Source organism: Solanum tuberosum, unplaced genomic scaffold, assembly GCF_000226075.1.
Source record: "Solanum tuberosum cultivar DM 1-3 516 R44 unplaced genomic scaffold, SolTub_3.0 scf00060, whole genome shotgun sequence".
In the NCBI taxonomy this organism is placed as follows: Eukaryota; Viridiplantae; Streptophyta; class Magnoliopsida; order Solanales; family Solanaceae; genus Solanum; species Solanum tuberosum.
In genome coordinates this window covers 785,997-805,698 of record NW_006238985.1, presented here as the reverse complement: position 1 = coordinate 805,698, position 19,702 = coordinate 785,997, and the positions used below count along the sequence as shown (strand labels likewise).

The window sequence follows — 19,702 nt, the reverse complement described above, 5'->3', positions numbered from 1 at the left end:
GTATCAATTGAAGTATTTTGATAAATTGAGAATCAGAACGTTCATTCAATTAAAAAAAACGTATATGCAAGAACCATAAAACGAAACTCTTTTTATTCAGAATTGTTCTCCTACCTTTTGTGTGGAATGCACCTTTATTTAATCTTTTCCCCTTTAATCGTGATGGAGAACCTGTTGCAAGTGTATGACAAAGCTTCATATTAATAGCTAGCTGAAAAATAAAGTTAGCTACTTATGTAACTCGTGGTTTTATAAGAAAAACTGTGCAAGTTTGTCTTTGTATTATTTTAGCCCAATAATTGACATCAAAATCAATGATTTAGTGAGATGAGTACGGAGATGATAGTGTGATTGTGTAGAATCTTGTTTAGTGTCTTTTACTACCTTTATATCTTTGTTTCAAAGATGCATGCACAAAAAATATCCTAGTGGGATTTGGTGACCATAGTTACTCGGTTAATATCAGTGGCACACGATTAATCTTTCAATTAATTAGATCATTTATATTTCAATTGGGTAAAATGTGGACTTCAATATATTTTTTACCCACAAGAATATGAACAAATATGGGTACTTAATTCGTTAAAAAGGAGAAAATCTTTTTCCTTAAATTTTTTTTTTTTTGGGGTGGGGGGAGTTTGTTGGATCATTATCTTACTGGTGTAAAGCGTTTTGGGGGGGGGGGGGGATCAACGTATAGATTTGATTCAAAATGAACAATATCCTCGCATATTAAAAAGTATATTAATTTGGATTATTTTAAGTATTACTTACATAAATTCCATAGTGTAAAAAGTAAATTACATCTTATCCCTACTTTTTTTCTAATTACAATAATCCCTTAAAATTTATACTTCCGGATACATAAGTCACCATCCGGATACATTAATTCTAATACAAGAAAAATCTTTCTGTTGCGTGAAAAAGGGAATAAAATCTGAAAATTAATTAAAACCCATAAATTATGCTTATGTTTGCTTGATCCTCAGCATCTTTGAGCAGATTTAATAACCGGTTGATTTCTTTTTCCATTTAATGAATTTTCTTCTTCAGTTTTATTCATGCAACTCATCAGATGAAGCTCCTTTTCCTCCCACTCAACCTTCCATTTCTCTAGTCCGCCTTTGGATTGTTCGATGGAATTGGTAAGAACATCAAGTTTCTCTTTTGCTTCAGGAAAATCCTAATAGAACGAAGAAATTCAAAATTTCAAATTGCTTCCCCCGTTCAACGAAGAAACCTTTCAGATTTGATTCAAAAACTTTTGTGGAAATTTTGGGTAAGCGAGGTGAGTTATGAAGGATAAAAAAGTGATGAAATTGTTGTTGGACAACAATATCATTTTGAATCTTCAAGTTCATCGAAAATCCTTTCAATTTTGATTCAAGATTATCAAAAATTTTGAGATACAAGATTCTTTCTTCTCCCAGTTCAGTGAACATCCTTTCAATTTTCATTCAAAATTGTTGAAAATTTTGAGATTCAAAATTCTTCTCCTACTTTATTGAAGATCCTTTCATTTTTTATTCAAAATTGTCGAAAAATTTGAGAAGATACATCATGAATATCTTTGCTACTTAGCATTTTACTATTTATGTATCTTGTTTAAATTGATAAATATTGTATTTATACTAGATACATTAAATAAATAATTGTTGCCCATAAGATTTTAGATTTGTAGATCGATACATTACTGTGTGGTAGTTGCTATGTAATTGGTACATTTAGTATAAGTTCGAATCTACGTATCATATCTAAAAAATTATGTATCTTGTTTAAATTGATAAGTATTGTATTTATGCTAGATACATTAAATAAGCGCGCAATTGTTGCCCATTAGATGTTAGATTTGAGATCTATACATTACCGTGTGGTAGTTGCTATGTAATTGATACATTTAGTATAAATTCAAATTTACATATCATATCTAAAAAATTAGTGCATGATACATTACTATTTATGTATCTTATGTTAATTGATAAGTATTGTATTGTTTGCCTTGAAAGATATGTATAACTTACATAATGTATCATTTTGTAGTTGATAATAATGTATTTGATACAATAAAGTTGTGAAAGAAGGATGTATGTAAGCTGAAATAAAGTGTATCTATAAATGTATCACAATAAATAAGAATTAAGTTATCAGTTAGATACATGAACAAACACAATCCATTAAAAAAAATTGATTATGAAAAACAAAAGAAAAAAGAAGAAAATATTAGACTGTATGAAATTTTGGTGAAATTGAAACTAAAATTATTATGAGATAACATGAAGATTAAATTATAAATCAAGAATCCTAATCAGTTTCAATGAATGATTAGTTGTTAGAGTCCATAACCAACTCAAATTATAAAAAAATTACAAATATTATATTAATTATTACCAAATAATAACTACTAGTATTACTTCTTCTTTTTTCTAATTTATGTGTTAGTGTTGAAAATTTGAAGTTCACTTATTTTATTTTATTATAAATTTTGGAGTATTTTTAAAAATAGGTAAAAGACTCATAAATATCCTTTGTAAACTTTTCTGTCTAAAAATATTCTTAACCTAAGAAAAGAGACTGATTTTGAATTTCAAATGTAAATGAGAAAATAACTATCAAGATTCTGTGACTAAAATTAAGGAGAGATTTGTGGAGTGAAATAAGGAAGGGATAAATGTTGTTTTTGGGAGTTAGGATTTATGTATCTAGCGTTTGGGGATTTGGGAGTAAAATAAGGGATTTTGGAAATTTTTAAAACTGATAGGGAATAATGAAAATTATGGGAAAAAAAGATGTGTATATAGGTAATTTATCCTTATTTTAACCCAACAAATCCTTCCTAATTCGAGATGGAATTTAAATACTCAGGCTTGAAAGTTTTAAAAGTTCACTAGGTACAGCTTTACTTTGCTTGCAAATCGATGTGTAAATTTTGCATGATAAGAGAAGTATTGCAACCCCCGAGAATCAGATATATTACCAATATAAAATATAGCCCACTTTTCAACACCATGGTATCCAAGTTGCACCATGATCAATCAAATCCAACTATATATTATTAAAAAAATGACAATTGCTTATGAAACTTAATTGCTATATAAATGCATGTCTTCATATTTATAAGCCTAGCTAACCATTTGTTTGCCATGGCATTCACACATTCTATTCTAGTATTCTTCATAATTCAGTCCTCCTTTTTCTCTGCCTCTCATGCATTTGCTCTCTCTTCTGATGGAATTTGCAGCATCACCCCTTTTCCTAATTTGTGCAAAACTTTACTCCCTCCAAACAATTCTATTGACATTTATGACTCAGGAAGGCTCTCCATTCAGCTTTCCCTTTCAACAACTAATCAGATTATTAACTCAATTATTGATTTCCTCAATCTAAATTATCTATTACTGCCTAAAAGCACAGTTTCTGCTCTCCATGATTGCCAGTATCTCCTTCGTCTAAACGTTGATTTATTACTAAATGCTGCTGATGTTGCTAAGAAAACGAATAACTCACTTGAGAATTCAGAAGCTAATGATGGTGAAACATGGCTTAGTGCAACTATTACTAATAAACAAACTTGTTTGGAAGGTCTTCTAGAGGCGCCTTCTGTTTTACAGGTTGCTAACCTGATTACACCTTTAATTTCTAAAGGTATGTCGTGTTGAAGTTTGTAATCATTTTTATTTAAAAGCTTAGAGCTTGTTTTGTTTAGAGAGAGCTAGCACGATTTAAATTTACTTAATTATATTATGTCTGTCTCAACAGGTAGTATGATATGCAGTGTGTCACTTGCACTTTTTAAGAAAGGGTGGAATCCTGGTTCTGGTGTAGGTGATTTTATAAGTGTGAGTATGCTGAAAATTAGACAAAAGGTTGTAGTGAATCCAGATGGAAGTGGGAACTATACTAGTATCAACGACGCGATCGCAGCTGCCCCAATTGATAGCATAGAAGATGAAGGCTATTATCAGATATATGTGGTTGCTGGTGTCTACAATGAGTATGTTTCCATTGCTGCAAACAAGAAGTACTTGATGATGATTGGCGATGGCATAGACAAAACTATAATCACTGGGAATCGAAATGTACCTGATGGATGGACAACTTTTAATTCTGCCACATTTGGTAAGTACTTTGGAATATATATACCAGATCTTGAGTACTAGTACTAGAGTATCATTTATTAAAGATTTTACAGGAAGAGAAAAAATCGCCCATGATAATTTCTGTGCATATTTAGTACCCATGCAGTTCCCATGTCCTTTGTTTAAGGATTATATATTTCCTAGACTAGAAGTCATATACTCTTATTTAAGCTTCTTAAATAACTATATGATATCCTAGTCATCTAAATCTTACTCCCTCTATTACCTGACACAATTCCTTAAGAAAGTTTATCCCTCTGTCTATTTTTGAATTGACACACTTATTAAGAAAATAATAATTAACATAATAAAATATCAAAATCAATTTACTCATTAAAGAGATTCTACCTCTTTCAAAAACATTAATTCTCTAAATAAATTGAGGGTATAATATGTAAAACATATTGTTTTTTCTTGATTTGTCAAAAATGGACAAATACTAAGGGACAAATAAAAAATAAAAAATGGACAAGTAAAAAGGAACAGAGAGAGTACTAAATTAACATTATTAATAATGCTTTGGACCTCTAAATTTGACTATTACTATTTTATATAGTTATTTAATACTATGTGTAGTATAGCAAAAAAGAAATAAAATTCTCATAATTTGCTAAAATAGACGAGTATAATAAAACATTTATTTTTGGTACAGGAACCAAGTAACATGCAAAGGAGGGAGTACATGAATCTTTACTATAAATCCAGTTATATACTACTCTAGTATATATAGTAGTATTATCATTACCAGTGAAAATTATAATGGTTGAGGATTTGAGGTTGGTTGGGGGAAGACAGAGGATAATAACTAATAAAGCCTACTTAATAAGCACTACAATTATCGGGAAAGAACATACCAACTTTCTTTTAAAATTGTACTTACTACACATGACATTGTAAATAATTTTTACACTAGTATAATTAATCTGTTATAGTAGCGTATTTCATTACGAGTAGTTATTCGTTTAACAGTGTTGAGGCACATAACTTCATTTAATTATTTTTTTCATGGATCTAAATGTATATAATGACTGATGCAGCTGTAGATGGGCAAGGATTTGTAGCAATGAACATTACGTTTAAGAACACAGCAGGAGCAGCAAAGTTCCAAGCTGTAGCCGTTCGGAATAGCGCTGATCTATCCGCATTCTACTACTGCAGCTTTGAAGGCTACCAAGACACACTTTACACACATTCTCTGAGACAATTCTACAAGGACTGTAATATCTACGGGACTATAGATTTCATTTTTGGAAATTCAGCTGTTGTTTTCCAAAATTGTAACATATATCCGCGTCTTCCATTGCCCGGTCAGTTTAATGCAATTACAGCACAGGGCAGAACAGATATTAACCAGAACACAGGCATATCCATTCACAAATGTACCATTACTCCGTCTATTGAGTTGGCCTCGTATACTGGCACAAAACCAGTACGGACATATTTAGGGAGGCCGTGGAAAGAGTATTCGAGAACTGTTTATATGCGATCATTTTTGGATAGTTTTATTCATCCTGATGGTTGGTCGATTTGGACAGACAATTTCGCGCTGAGTACGTTGTATTATGCTGAATTTAAGAACGATGGTCCAGGATCGGACACCAGTAAAAGGGTCCGATGGCATGGTTATCGCGGTGAAATTAGTTATATGGATGCATCTTCTTTCACTGTCTCCAATTTCATATTCGGGAATTATTGGCTGCATTGGACTGGAGTCCCTTACACTGGTGGTTTATATTTATAATAAGCAAGAATTTTTTTAATTCTTTATTTGGTTGTGTTCTTCAGCTAATTCCAAGTGATCCTCTATCTAATTCATTATGTATTTGTTTTTTCACCCCTATTTTTTTTTTTACTATGTGATGCATTCATTTCTTGGTTATTTAGCCTGTAAACGCGTAAAAAAACGTGTTCATATGATATTTATAGTTATGGTTAAGTATAACTCGTGTGTTTAAGGCGTGTAGAAAGAATGGATAAAAAGTTGCCAACGGACGATTGATTAAACATCACTGTTTTATCCCCGTAAGTTTAGGTTTAAATATTGATCATTCAAAAAAATAGGAGTTGATGGATGGTGTTAAAAATCTCCTAGCTTTTTGGAACCTATAATAAGACACAAATGAACAGCTTTCAATTTTATCCTCTGTCAATATGCTTGTTTCCCTCTAAGCTTCTTATCCAGAACAGAACAATGTTTGGGGAAAAGCTATAACTTGACTTTAATCTCATTCGTTCTTTTTTCAGCCATTTTGAGGAGAGGGTCAAGAGCAATCCTCCAGGCCCTTCTCCGTTACAATTTGGTGAATTGAACGTGAAGCAATAATATTTCTAATTATTTGTTTTACAATATCTAATACATTTAAGAGTAGAGATCAAGCATGGCGGGAAATAATCGTAAGAGGAATTTCACCATTATTGGTGTATGTTCATTAATCTTGGTGGCTATGGTAGTTGCAGTAGTCGTAACGATGAATTGGAATGATAAAGAGGCTGAGGCTAAAGATGTTACGAGTACGAAAAAAGCTATTGAATCCATATGCCAGACTACACAGTATCAAACTACATGTGTTGAGAGCCTTGAGGCAACGGGTGAATGCTCCTCAGATCCCAAAGACCTTATCCAAATGTCATTTCAGGTGACAATTAAGAAAATTAAGGAAGCAATTGACAATTCAACATTCATGCAAAAGCTTGAGAAGGATCCAAGAGCAAAAATGGCCCTGGAGAACTGTGAGATGCTAGCGTTGCAAGCCGTTAATGATCTCAATAGAACACACATCAAATTCGAAAGTTTTGAGTTCAATGACCTGAGTCATTGGATTGCTGATTTGAAGATTTGGTTGAGTGGTGCAATTACATATCAAGAAACTTGCTTGGATGGCTTTGAGGACACTACCGGAGAGGCGGGGGAGAAAATGAAAAAGGCACTGAATGTTTCTATGCAGCTAACTAGCAATGCCCTTTCAATGATCACCGAGATTTCCGATGTCTTCACAAGCCTCAACGCAGGCTCCAATCGTCGTCGTCTCCTTTTCGATGATACCCCTGTTTTGGGTCATGGAATTGAGTTGTTACCTGATTGGATTGATGTGGGAAGGCGCAGACTTCTTGCTGTTAACATGTCTAACGAAATCAAACCCGATGTGGTTGTTGCCAAGGATGGATCAGGCAAATACAAGTTTATAAATGACGCTCTCAAACACATCCCAGAGCATAGAAACCAGACTTATGTTCTGTACATCAAAGAGGGTGTTTATAATGAGAAAGTGGAGATTCTTAGCACCATGTCGAATTTGGTGATCATTGGGGATGGTCCGACCAAGACCAGAATCACCGGAAACCAAAGCTTCAAAGATGGCATTCCAACCTATCAAACTTCAACTGTTGGTAAGTTTTGGTACACAACAAATTACTTATACATTAGTTAAATACGAGTTACTCCCTCTGTTTCATTTTATATGACATTTTTCTCTTATGGTCTATTCTAAAAAATGAAACAGAGGGAGTTTATTTCATAACACTACATATATAATTGTTTCATGCTCTCTTGTTTGTGATTTAATAGAAGAGTAACTGTGACTATTGTAGCTATAATGGGAGATTATTTCGTTGCTAAGGACATTGGTTTCGAGAACACTGCTGGTCCAGATAAACACCAGGCCTTAGCTTTGAGAGTGGCAGCAGATAAATCAATCTTCTACAATTGCCATGTGGACGGTTACCAAGACACTCTCTGTGCCCACACCTATAGACAATTTTATCGGGATTGTACGATCAGAGGCACCATCGATTTTGTTTTTGGGGATGCTGCTGCTGTGTTCCAGAACTGCACTCTCGCGGTACGAAAGCCTATGAAAGAACAACACTGCATTGTGACAGCACAAGGCAGGACAGATGCCCGCCAGCCAACGGGACTTGTCTTTCAAAACTGCAGCATTGTGGCTGATGAATCTTATAATGAGGTCAAGGGGGAAGTCAAGACATATCTTGGTCGTCCATGGAAACAGTATTCAAGAACTATCATAATGGAATCTAATATAGATGATCTGATTCAGCCAGAAGGATGGTTGGAATGGAACAAAACATTCGCTTTTGAGACACTATTCTATACTGAATTCAACAATAAAGGGTCAGGATCATCCAAAACAGATCGTGTAAGATGGTCAGGTGTTAAGGAACTTCCTATCGAACGTGTTCAACGATTCACAACATCAAGTTTCATAGATGCCGATTTGTGGATACCATCTACTGGTGTCCCTTATACCTCAGGATTTTTCTTATCGCCACCACAATCTGATTCTTCCATCGTATACTCCCCAGTGGATGACCAAGAATACAAAGACATCGCCAGTGGTAAAGACAAAACTTTTTATGAATCTCGTTTTTAGAAATAATTACTAAAAGTTTCATAAAACATTTCTAAACAACTTCTTAAAAAGAAATTATCTTTTTATATAAAACCAAATGCGTGTACATATCTGTCACATACATACATACATACATGTACACAAAACTACAAACTATATTGAATTTGTAAAACCATCAATCAATAATAGAACTACCACACTCCAACTTGCTTGGGTTGACGCGATTTTTTATTTTATTTTTATTGCTAGTCCGATAAATTTCATAGAATAGTAAAATTGAATTAAATACAAAAAAAAAAAAAAGATAACCTTGTGAACATTACTCCAACAGAGGATGGAGTTGCAGCTCCCGCAGAATCCCCGACCGAATCTTCCGCAGATGCTCCATCGACAGAATCTGTAGCAGACGCCCCGGAGTCAAAATCGTCAGAGGAATCTCCGTCAGAATCCCCAGCGGAATCTCAGTCACAGTCCCCGGCAGAATCTCCATCAACATCTCCACCAGAATCTCCGGCAGCAGATACAGATGAATATAAGGCGACAGCACAAGCACCAAGTTCAGCGGAATCTCCGAGCGGACAAATTTGGCTGCAGGGTAGTGGGAGTGACGGCAGCTCCTAACAAGAAATTAGGTGTTTGGGGCCTAATTGGTTTATAAGCTTTTGATGAGAATAATCATGTGCTTCTTTGATTGGAATTCCTTCATTATCAGCTTTCATTCAAATCCTCTCCCATCAACAATTTTTGCTACTATTTGGAGATATAACCCAACTGTTGCTAACCGCTCGAACAAATAAAAACTGTGTATGGGAAAAAGAAAAGAAAAAAACCAAAAAAAAATAATTTTGATATTTTTCTCTGTCATAATCTGACCTGTAATTATATTCCTTTCTTTTTAATGTCTTTGAGTATATTTAGGAATTTGTTATGATAAATGCTTGAATATTTGAAATTAGGTAAAAATAGTAAGATAATTGGATTTTCTCTTTCCCAAGTCTTTGTTGATAATTTCACAATATGAAAATTTGTATGCCAGCGTGGTTGTTGGTTTAGAGGGCTTCTGCCTGAACTCAATTATTCTAAAATTACATTTGTAAAAAATTATTTTGATTTTCGATAAGATTTGAATCAAAATACTTATTTAACTATGAAGGAATATATACCATTTAGTCAAAAAGTTCAATAGTGTGTCATTAGTTGATGTATCTTAATCGCTCATTGCAGTTTATATTTAATTTTTATTATATCTAATTTAGAAGTTTGTTTGATTAAATTTTTGAAAATTGATTAGTTTAAATTCGTCAAAGCTTCTTTAGAGAAAAAGAGCTTTTAAAATTATATCAGTTCCTATTTTGTCAAATTAGGAAACACTTTTATTTGTATCTAATCAGTCTTTTTAAAATGTGATTTTAAGGGTGAAGTTATAAATAAGTACAAATTCAATAGAAATTTAATTAAAATATTTTATCCTTTGATTGAGATTTTAATGGTTTATATATAAGTTATTAAGTTCGCTTGTTTTTTTAAGTTTTATCTTAATTATTAAATATGTTTATTTTATTAGAGATTAAGATTTGTAATAAAATTTGAATATCATTAAGTGTATGGTTAGATATTTCTACAGAAATAGTACTTTTGCTAATTATATTCACTTGTTATTACGATTATCGTCCACTTTTATCAATTATTGCCATTGTGATCCACCATTATCAACTGTGTTCCACCACTCATTATCCTTAACCACAACTTTCATTATTATCGATCACTATTAATAGCCACCATTTACATTTATCATAACTAAATATCATTATCATAATTAATTTCATTTTTTTTGCACAAATCATATCAATACATGTGTGTCAAGTAAGACCTATGAATATCCTTTCATCGTTAAGGATAACTTCTATTATATAATGCCTTAAAAAGCCTATAAAATAAATTAGATAAAGATCATTTGTCTATCCAATTAGGATTTCCATATCATAAATAATTTTCTTAAATATGATATCAAATCCAAGGCGTTTGAATTAACTTATTTTAAGTATTTTTTCTATTTTTATGTTACTTAAAAAGACTAAAAAAAACTTTAAAACAGTTATTTTTAGGCGATGAAAATATAAAAATAAATTAAAATAATAGCTATATCTAGAAAGTCAATCCAAAAACTATGAGATCTCTCAAATAATACTTTTATTTTTCTAAGAAAAAAAACAAAAACGCTAAAAACCTTTGTCAAACAAGCCTTAAGTTTGAAGTTTAGGGGTTTTACTTTTATTGAATGGAATACTAGCATAATACCAAGATTACCCTTTCGAGAAACGTAAAATCCAAAGAAACGTCGCCAAGCAGATACAACTTGCACCAGTTTGTCGTTTCTCTCTTCACAAGGGAAAAAAAAGCGCTCAGCTCATCGGTCGATCTCCATGGCCGCCTCTTCGTCCTCATCGCTATCGGAGTCTTCATCGTCTTCAGCTCACCGGGACCGTAAGCGTCCTCGGCGCAACCGCAAAGACAAAGATAAGGACTCTCTCAAGATCCGCAAGAAGAGCCGCTCTCGCACCAAACGTCGTCGTAGCCGTCATTCATCGTCCGACAGCTATTCTTCTTCCTCATCATCCGAAGATTACAGGTTTACTTATACATAGTTTGTTTTATGGAGAATGATTTTAGGGATTTGACGATCTTGCTTTATGAACTTAGGGTTAATTAGCCGTGTAAATTGATTCGAAGGATCAATGCTAGTTAGATATGAGTTATTCAAATGGTTGCTTCAAATTATTTGCTTATCTTGAAATCGGTTATAAGTATTGGGAAATGGGAACTGCTGTATTCTTCACGAAGATATTTGTCACCTTGTCAATATAAATAGATAGTTAGGTGTTACCTAGCGCCTTATCTATACCTCTCAATTTACTGTTAATTTCCGAAAGCTGGGGATTAAGAGCCAGACAAGTAATAAGTTCTAATCTGTCAAAGTATTCTTTTAGGTAATGTAATGTCAGATACCTTGTTTTTTTTCTATTTAAGTTAGGAAAGTTGCTTGGTGACTACTTGTAGCAAGTTGGCTTGCGATTTGGAAAAGAATGTCATTTATTTCTCAACCAAGGGAAAGAAAGTTTCTGAACTGCAACTTGCAGTGATGTTAGCTTAAATCAAGCACCAATAACAACTCCGCTTGTCTCAAACTAACTGTGTCTTCGTCTATATGAATTGTCACTGACCATTTTACTCCATTTATACTCATCTCATGCTTCATGGCAATATTATGCTAATACAAATATATTTTATTAGAAATGTATTATTCTCTTACAGGTTGTTTGGATATAGGGATATAGGGGTTTTATCTTATACAACTTGATATGAATTGGTTCCGTGCTTGGCTGTGGGTATTAAGCTAAAACCAGGAAAAACTCTATACCAAAATCCCAGAATTATAATTGGGACAACTTTGTTTTGAACTAAGTGACCCTTAAAGGTTAAACTACTCATAGAAAGCATAAAACCTATAGTAAAAGTGCTATTTTAGGAAACTTTTTAACCCATGAATTTTATCCTAAATTAGTATTTACACTAACATGTCAATTTTCAAATGTGTGATTGTGTTATATTGTGGAGGGCTCCTCTTGCTATCTTTGTAACTGCATGTCAAGTCTTTATCAATTAGATGGATGCTTCCTTTTTCCTTGTAACCATCTTGTTACATCTCTTTTGCTGACAGTTCTTCAGACAGTGAGCGTGAAGCAGTCAGCAGTTCAAAAAGACACATACATAAAGATAGAGGCACAAAGGTGGTTGCTTCAGAAGATCTGATTATTATTCATTCAATTACATGTTTTGCTTGAAAATTGACATATTATCAGCTTGTTGTCTTTTTAGAAGAAGGATAAAGAGAAAGGGAAAAGTCACCGGCAAAAACGTCGTAAGAATAAAATTAAAGAGGTAGATTTTTGTTCTCATGATCAAGCAGTGTTCATCTATTCTGCCAGACTTCTTCTGCATTTTATGTTCTCGTGTCTTACATAATTACACTGAGCATATAAATGTTAAGAGTGTACAGTTTTACAGTCCATATGAACTTAGATTTCAGTTATTGTGAGTAAATGCATTTTGTTACAGTATGAGATGCTTATAGTATTTTTCTGCCTGTTTGTTTTTTATGGCTCTTCAAATTTGGAGCTGTGGACATGATGACTGGATGCTCGATAACTTGCATTGTTTTGTTACTTGCTTGTGGATTATGGTGGCAATGCGAGCCATATGCAGAAGCAGCAGGTGGAAAGTAGTGGCCCTGTGCAGCTCTCTAAGGTTTTACGGTTTCATACTTAAATTGTAGTTCTCTTTTAGGATTTTTCTCCCTTCTTTTTTTCACATGTGTAATCTACCAAATCCAGTTTTTAGGTCGTGACAAAGATGATGGGGTCCGTCGGAGTGCTGTCTCTGGAAAAAAGGTATGTTCATCTTTCTGGGGAACATTTCTACTGGTGTTTGTTACCTGTAGCTTGTGTATTAATCACCTTGAAACATGGGTGCATTAAAGCTGTGTTACTTACGTTTCTTATTGTGGAATGTAAGTGGTTAAGTGTTCTTATTTTGTAGATTCTCTTGAAGCTAGACAAGACAAAGGAGGATAAGGAAGCAGAGAGTAAACGAAATGAATTACTCAAATTCCTGAATGCAAGTTATGATTGATTATTGAAGCCTAAAAGTTGGTGTTAGTTTCCCGCGCGTCCAAGCAAATGTTGAAGCAATATATCATCAAGTATCAGTGTTCTCATTGTATACAGAACTTGGATCATTTTGCCTTTATTGGTGATGGGTGTTGGTTGAATTCAGCGTCCAGTTGTTCAATGCCATGCTTCTGCATTTCTGCTGCTACCAGTGTGGGAAGTATGTGAAAGCACCATAGCATTAAGCTCTCATATATGGTTTTACAATACCATACAATGTAATGTTAAATTATTGAAGTGTTTTGGCTGATCATTGGTGACCTTTATGGGACGAAACCACCCTTGTTTTCTGAGGATAACTAACTTACAAACTGAACTCTCTCTAATTTCAGACACCATATCTCGATTTTTGATACATCCTTATATTTGACTAGTACAAATTGACCCCCTTGTTTTACCAAATGTGATTAGGTGATTGAAATTAAATTTGTGCCGTTAAATCTGTCTGCCTTATTGGTTGAGGCAGAGAGTAGGAGCTCTTATGACCTTGCTTAGTGAGTAGGGCATCTCCTGTGATTTTATTTATATTTGCTTCATTTGTTCTTATTGTATGAAGTCCATCTTTGAAAAAGACTCAGGATTCTGGAGATTTTAGATGTGCATACACTACTTGCTACTTGCTGCAGAACAAGAAATAAAATTAATTGAAGGTACCGTAGCGAGTCTTAGCATGACTATTTATATTATTTCAAAAAGGATTTAATTAAAACGAAGATGCTGGAAATATATTTATTGACATGGATATAGTAAACTACCTAAGCCAAAATCTACAGAGTGGATTGTTCGTTCTAAATCATGGTAAATCTCTCTATATACCACATTCTATCAAAAACTCCTTGTTATTTTGCTGAAGGTTATCTTTTCTTCCTAATCCTAAACATAATACATGTGAAATGAATAGCCAGAGTCCCAACACACATAAAATCCCAAAATTCGACTGCGCAACGCTCATCAACCAAATATTGGCACTACTTGAAATGACGAAAGGAGGTCATTAATATTACTACTATTTAATACATACAAACAACTAAAGAAGAAAAAATAAACTTACTAAAATTAGAAGAAACAAACTTGGTACTTTCCTTTCTTTTTATGTATAAACGTAAGCTTTCTCTCGTGTTACAACTCCACCTAGTACAAAAGACAAACAGCCAGCAAAGAACGGTGTTACGGTTTGCTTATCTTGAAGACTTGCTCATCTTTGTACTTTCCATAGACAATGACAATCTGCCAGCAACTTCACATTATTCATGCAACCTTATAATAGTAAAAAATAATATTGATCAACTTATTACATGATCTTTTCTTTTGGACATGGTTAGTTTTGTAAGGTGAATCTGTCCTGATTATATGGAAAACCAGTTTGACTACAAGTTCTCCCTTCCAATTTATTTTGACCTCTGCCATAAAAAAAAAATTGTTTATTTTGACTTCCTAGGATAAAAGAATTGTTTATTTTGACCCTAGGAAGCTCTATATAAACTCTCACTTTCCAAAATTATATATTCCCTTCAATGCAAACACAATCACTGTCTCTTCCCTCATATATTTTTCTGGAATCAATCAATATGAAGTTCATACTCTTCTTTGCTTTATCCTTCTTCCTCCAAGGAGCTCTTGGTAATATCTTTAATTTCTTCTTCATCCTTAGCTCGGTTTCAATTTATTTGTTTTGCTAACTCTTTACGTGACATGTTTAAAAGATATTTTGGTACATTCTATGTATTTTTAGTTTAAGACCACAAAATTCAAAAGTTATTTTTACTTTGTTAACTCTACAAAATGGAGTAATACCTAGTATAGTTTTGTTATTATAATATTTTGTTTTGAGTTATCTTTCAGGTGAGTTGATATGCGAGGAACTACCAGTTGAAATGTGTGCGCTTTCAATTGCATCGGACGGAAAGAGGTGTGTGCTGGAGAGTCGCCCGTCTGAAGAAGGAAATATTGAAGTGGAGTGCCAGACTTCAGAAGCATTTGCAAGTAATAAAATGTTGCAGGAATATATAGAGACAGATGAATGCGTTGGTGCATGTGGTGTTGATAGGCAATCTCTCGGCCTCTCTTCAGATGCCCTTGTTGATTCTAAATTCATTGCCAAGCTATGTTCACATCACTGTTACAACAATTGCCCCAACATTATCGATCTTTACTCCACTGTCGCTTCTGCTGAAGGTGAGGTGTTTGGATAATATTTTAAGTTGAAGTTCTGTTTGAACACTTGAAAGAATAAATTGAAATTTTGAGAGGGAAAATTACTACTTCATTTGAAACCAAATTTCAAATCTTCACAAGGTAGTTGATACAAATTTAAAACTTCACATTATAATTAGAGTATTCCCAGGGCATTTGATAAAAGCTAGCTAGGCCTCTTTGTTTTATTTGATACATATGTGCAGGATTATCTTTGCGAAAAATGTGCGCATCTCAGAAAACTCGTCCACGCCGTGGAATGTCTCAGTCCGCATCCATAAATTCAGGTGCAGCTGCTCCGGTTGTTTCTAGTGATGCAAATCCTCCTGCCGGCAGTTATCCAGTGACTGGTGCAGATCCTCCTGCCAGTAATGCTCCAGTGACTGATGCAGCTTCTCCTGCCGCCAATGCTCCAGTGACTGATGCAGCTTCTCCTGCCGGCAATGATCCAGTGACTGGTGCAGCTACTCCTGCCGCCAATGATCCAGTGACTGACGCAGCTTCTCCTGCCGGCAATGATCCAGTGACTGGTGCAGCTACTCCTGCCGCCAATGATCCAGTGACTGACGCAGCTTCTCCTGCCGGCAATGATCCAGTGACTGACGCAGTTTCTCCTGCCGGCAGTGATCCAGTTTCTGATGCAGCCCCTCCTCCTTCTCAATATTGAGTTGATTATATATTGTGCTACTAATAAATGTGTAGAACATATGTACACACACGTATGTACGTTATCGCAATATGTATATCTATCACAATTATCTCTCTGATGATTTGATAGATACATTTATTTCTTGTATTGTAAAGAGTCACTTGTTTATGCTATGGTTGGTTGTATACATGTTTAATTCCCACAGTATAAAAAAATAATAAAGCAACTTTATACTCCCTCCATTTCATATTAATTGAATTATTGAGGTGTTTCACACCCTTTAAGAAAAGTAAATTAAGACATAAATTGAACATAGTTTTCCATTTTTACTCTTATTAATTATTGTCAAATTTATAATTAAAATAACTAAACATTAATTAAAGTTTATTGAAGTCATCACATTGAAAATCCAAATGAAGTGTAAAATTGGAAGAATATTTTAAAAATAATCTTGAAAATTAAACAATTAAGTTAATTTGAAAAATGAAAAATGTTTCAACAATTCAATTAATATGAAATGGAGGGAGTATATAGTAGTAGAAACAAACAAAACGTGCACAGTTTGAAACTCGATAGATAATATTAATGGACCTCTTCTCAAGCAGTTGGTCCGATTTTCTTCTGTCGTTACTTATCAAGAATTGGGCTTTCACAGATAAATAGTAGTCCCTCTGTCCCTAATTACTTGTCCACTTTTTCTTTTTTAGTTGTCCCTAATTACTTGTCTATTTTGACAAATCAAGAAAGGACAAATTTTTTTTACCTATTATACCCTCAATTAATTGCTTTGAAAAATGTAGAACTTCTTGAAAATCGTAAGTTTTAATTCATCAACTTCATAATTAATAGGGTAAAATGATAAACTCACAATGTCAATCATTATTTTCTTAATTGGTGTGTCAATTCAAAAATGAACAAGTAATTAAGGATGGAGGGAGTAATAGCTCTTTGCAATGAATGAAACACTTTGATATCATTGGAACTTCAAATGGTATTTAATTCACATAATGTTAAATCCTATTGATCAGATTGATGAACTTATTACTCTCTCCGTTACTATTTATGTGTCACCATTTTTTATTTTGGGTGCATTAAAAAATTATTGAGTAAGTTTACTATTCTACCCTTATTTAATTTATTTTGAAGTCAACTTTGCAATAAATGAATATGAATTAATTTGACCAATGAACATGAATTATTCAATTTGTTTTTCTATGTTGGTCAAATGTATGTTTTCAAGGTTAATAACTCACAAGTATAAAATATGAAGTTTATGCATTGATTTTATGAAATGACAAGTACTATGGACCAATTACTTATAATAAGGATGACATATAAAAAGGAACAGAGAGAGTATTTTTTTTAGAAAAATTGAGTAGAATTTTTCTGGTATATATTATCCTACTATTACACAAATATTATGGTATATACGCCAAATTTTACTTGTATATTCTGATTCTGAGTATACAGAAAAATGAAGGTAAGGAAGCCACTGAAGAAATGATTTCGAAAATAAATTGTTTAATAAGCATAAAGATCTGTTAGTTTTGAATTGTCTTACTTTAGTCTTGTATAACACTATCATCGTCTCACTAAGGCCCAGCCCACTAAGACCAGGTCATGGGATTGGATGGGCTTACCGTTTAGTTCCCGGCCCAAAACTCCATTCATAGGTTATCCCATTATCCAGCCATAACACTCATCTTCTTTTTTTCATCAGTTTTTTTTTTAATTTCTTAGGTTGTTCTTTGTTGCCTCCTCCCTATTTTTTGGGTATCCTAATTTAGTTCTTGAATTTTCTTTTTAATCAGCACAAATGATGGTAACTAAAGGTTATAATTGGACACCCTTCGTTCAAAAATTATACAATGTATATAAAAAATTATATGAAGATACACCCTTCTAACCAGGAAAGAAAAAAATTGTGTTTTTTCAGTCGTGTGAAATCTTTTTTTTTGGTAATGTGCTCTTGTATCTGCTCCTATATATTTCATTGATCACACTGATATTTATTAAGTACATATATTTGCCAGAAATGTCATCTTTATCAATGCTGTATGTATAATTGCAGTTTTCTGCAATCATTAATATAATCTAACTTAAAGTAATTGTTTCATCTAACTTTAATTTAATAAAAAAAAATTGAACATAAATTGTAGTGTACTAGTCTTTAATATAATCCTCCCACATAGTACAAACAATTTCCTCACGTTGAACTTGCATTTCTCGATCATGTGACCGAGAAGACGAACCAACATTGTTACTTTGAGCCATTTTGTTGGTCAATATCCTCCGCAACTATATCTTCATGTTCATAGACCATAAATATTTTCATCACTACTTTGGTATTCTCGCAAATAATTATGTAACACTGCACAAGCTATGACAATTTTCACTTGTGTATCAATATCATAATGGTTCATGCCTTGTTTCAGTATTCTAAATCTATTTTTTCAAGCTCCATAAGTCGTTCAATCACATTGCGCAGAGATGAATGCCTATAATTAAATAGTTCTTTGGCATTTTGAGGCTCACTTTTACTTCCTCGGTAATCTTGCAAATGATAGCGTAGTCCTTTGTATGGAGCTAAAAATAATTTTGTGTTTCGGAAATCAACATCAACAACATAATATTTATCTACCAAAAAACATTTTATAAAGAATTACTAAAAGCATATGTGACGTAAATGAGACAACTTTGTGTAAATAAATAATATTTATTCTAAGGATGTAATTTAAAGTTACCATGTGAAGGAAATGGAAATTGTGGCGTTGGTTCAACAAGTGCATTCTCAAGTACTTTACTATCATGTGCAGTACCTTCCCAACCAACAGCAATAAAGGTAAATCTCATATCAAAATCACAAGCACATAAGACATTTTGTGATCGATGTTCTTCCTTTGCGATTACGATATGCTTGTTGCACTGCTTTAGGAACCTCCTCTTCTATATATGTTACATCAATCGCACCAACACAATCCTACCAAATAAAAAAAAAAGTAATGATGTGATTATAAATTTTATTTACATATGAAACAAATGGTTAGTAGATATAAATGTGGGGTTGTTTTAACAAAATATAAACTCATAGATCAATTATTGTATTAAAATATCTCAAATCATGATATGGAATCACCATGTAATTCCATATCATGGTTTTTGGAGAATATGGTATCACCTCTCATGATATGGAATCATGAGATGGAATCAGCGTAAAATCGCATGTCCAAACGATGATTCCATCTCACGATATCATATCGTGATATGATATCGCATGACCAAACGCCTACTAAATGTCACGGGCCACCAAATGTCTTGATGTGTTTTTTTGTTCAACACTTTCTAAAAGCAAAGAGCCATCAAGATCAAATTTTAATTTTAAGAAAATAAGTATAATTAACTTTGGGAAATTGAAATTAATTCAGTAGTTTGGTTAACATTTGTAGAAATATATCATTTATTTCTTTATAATAATGAAGGTGATACATGATCTTTACCAAAGGAATGAGATTAATTTTATTAATTAAGAGAAAGACGAGAAATAAATGATGCAGCAATAATAATAAGGTGGGTGGGCATATGTTGGTTCATCTACTTCCCTCTATTATTGGACAGTCCTTAATCACTAAA

The 19,702-nt window shown here is 33.2% G+C and overlaps 3 protein-coding genes across 3 annotated transcripts; all 3 read left to right on the top strand.

Moving 5' to 3' along the window:
• Positions 1-3,140: 3,140 nt before the first annotated feature.
• On the top strand, positions 3,141-5,877 carry LOC102578401 (probable pectinesterase/pectinesterase inhibitor 20). Its single transcript, XM_006344782.1, has 3 exons — positions 3,141-3,642; positions 3,757-4,116; positions 5,174-5,877. The coding sequence occupies exons 1-3, from the start codon at positions 3,141-3,143 to the stop codon at positions 5,875-5,877; spliced, it is 1,566 nt and encodes a 521-aa protein (XP_006344844.1).
• A 395-nt stretch (positions 5,878-6,272) lies between these two features.
• Positions 6,273-9,354, top strand: LOC102586456 (pectinesterase). Its single transcript, XM_006344634.2, has 3 exons — positions 6,273-7,523; positions 7,725-8,489; positions 8,835-9,354. The coding sequence occupies exons 1-3, from the start codon at positions 6,515-6,517 to the stop codon at positions 9,122-9,124; spliced, it is 2,064 nt and encodes a 687-aa protein (XP_006344696.1). The 5' UTR covers positions 6,273-6,514; the 3' UTR covers positions 9,125-9,354.
• A 1,473-nt stretch (positions 9,355-10,827) lies between these two features.
• Positions 10,828-13,612, top strand: LOC102586243 (probable splicing factor, arginine/serine-rich 7). The gene is made up of 6 exons (XM_015307529.1): positions 10,828-11,132; positions 12,222-12,291; positions 12,380-12,442; positions 12,767-12,808; positions 12,895-12,951; positions 13,100-13,612. The coding sequence occupies exons 1-6, from the start codon at positions 10,927-10,929 to the stop codon at positions 13,190-13,192; spliced, it is 531 nt and encodes a 176-aa protein (XP_015163015.1). The 5' UTR covers positions 10,828-10,926; the 3' UTR covers positions 13,193-13,612.
• The last annotated feature ends 6,090 nt before the right edge of the window (positions 13,613-19,702 follow it).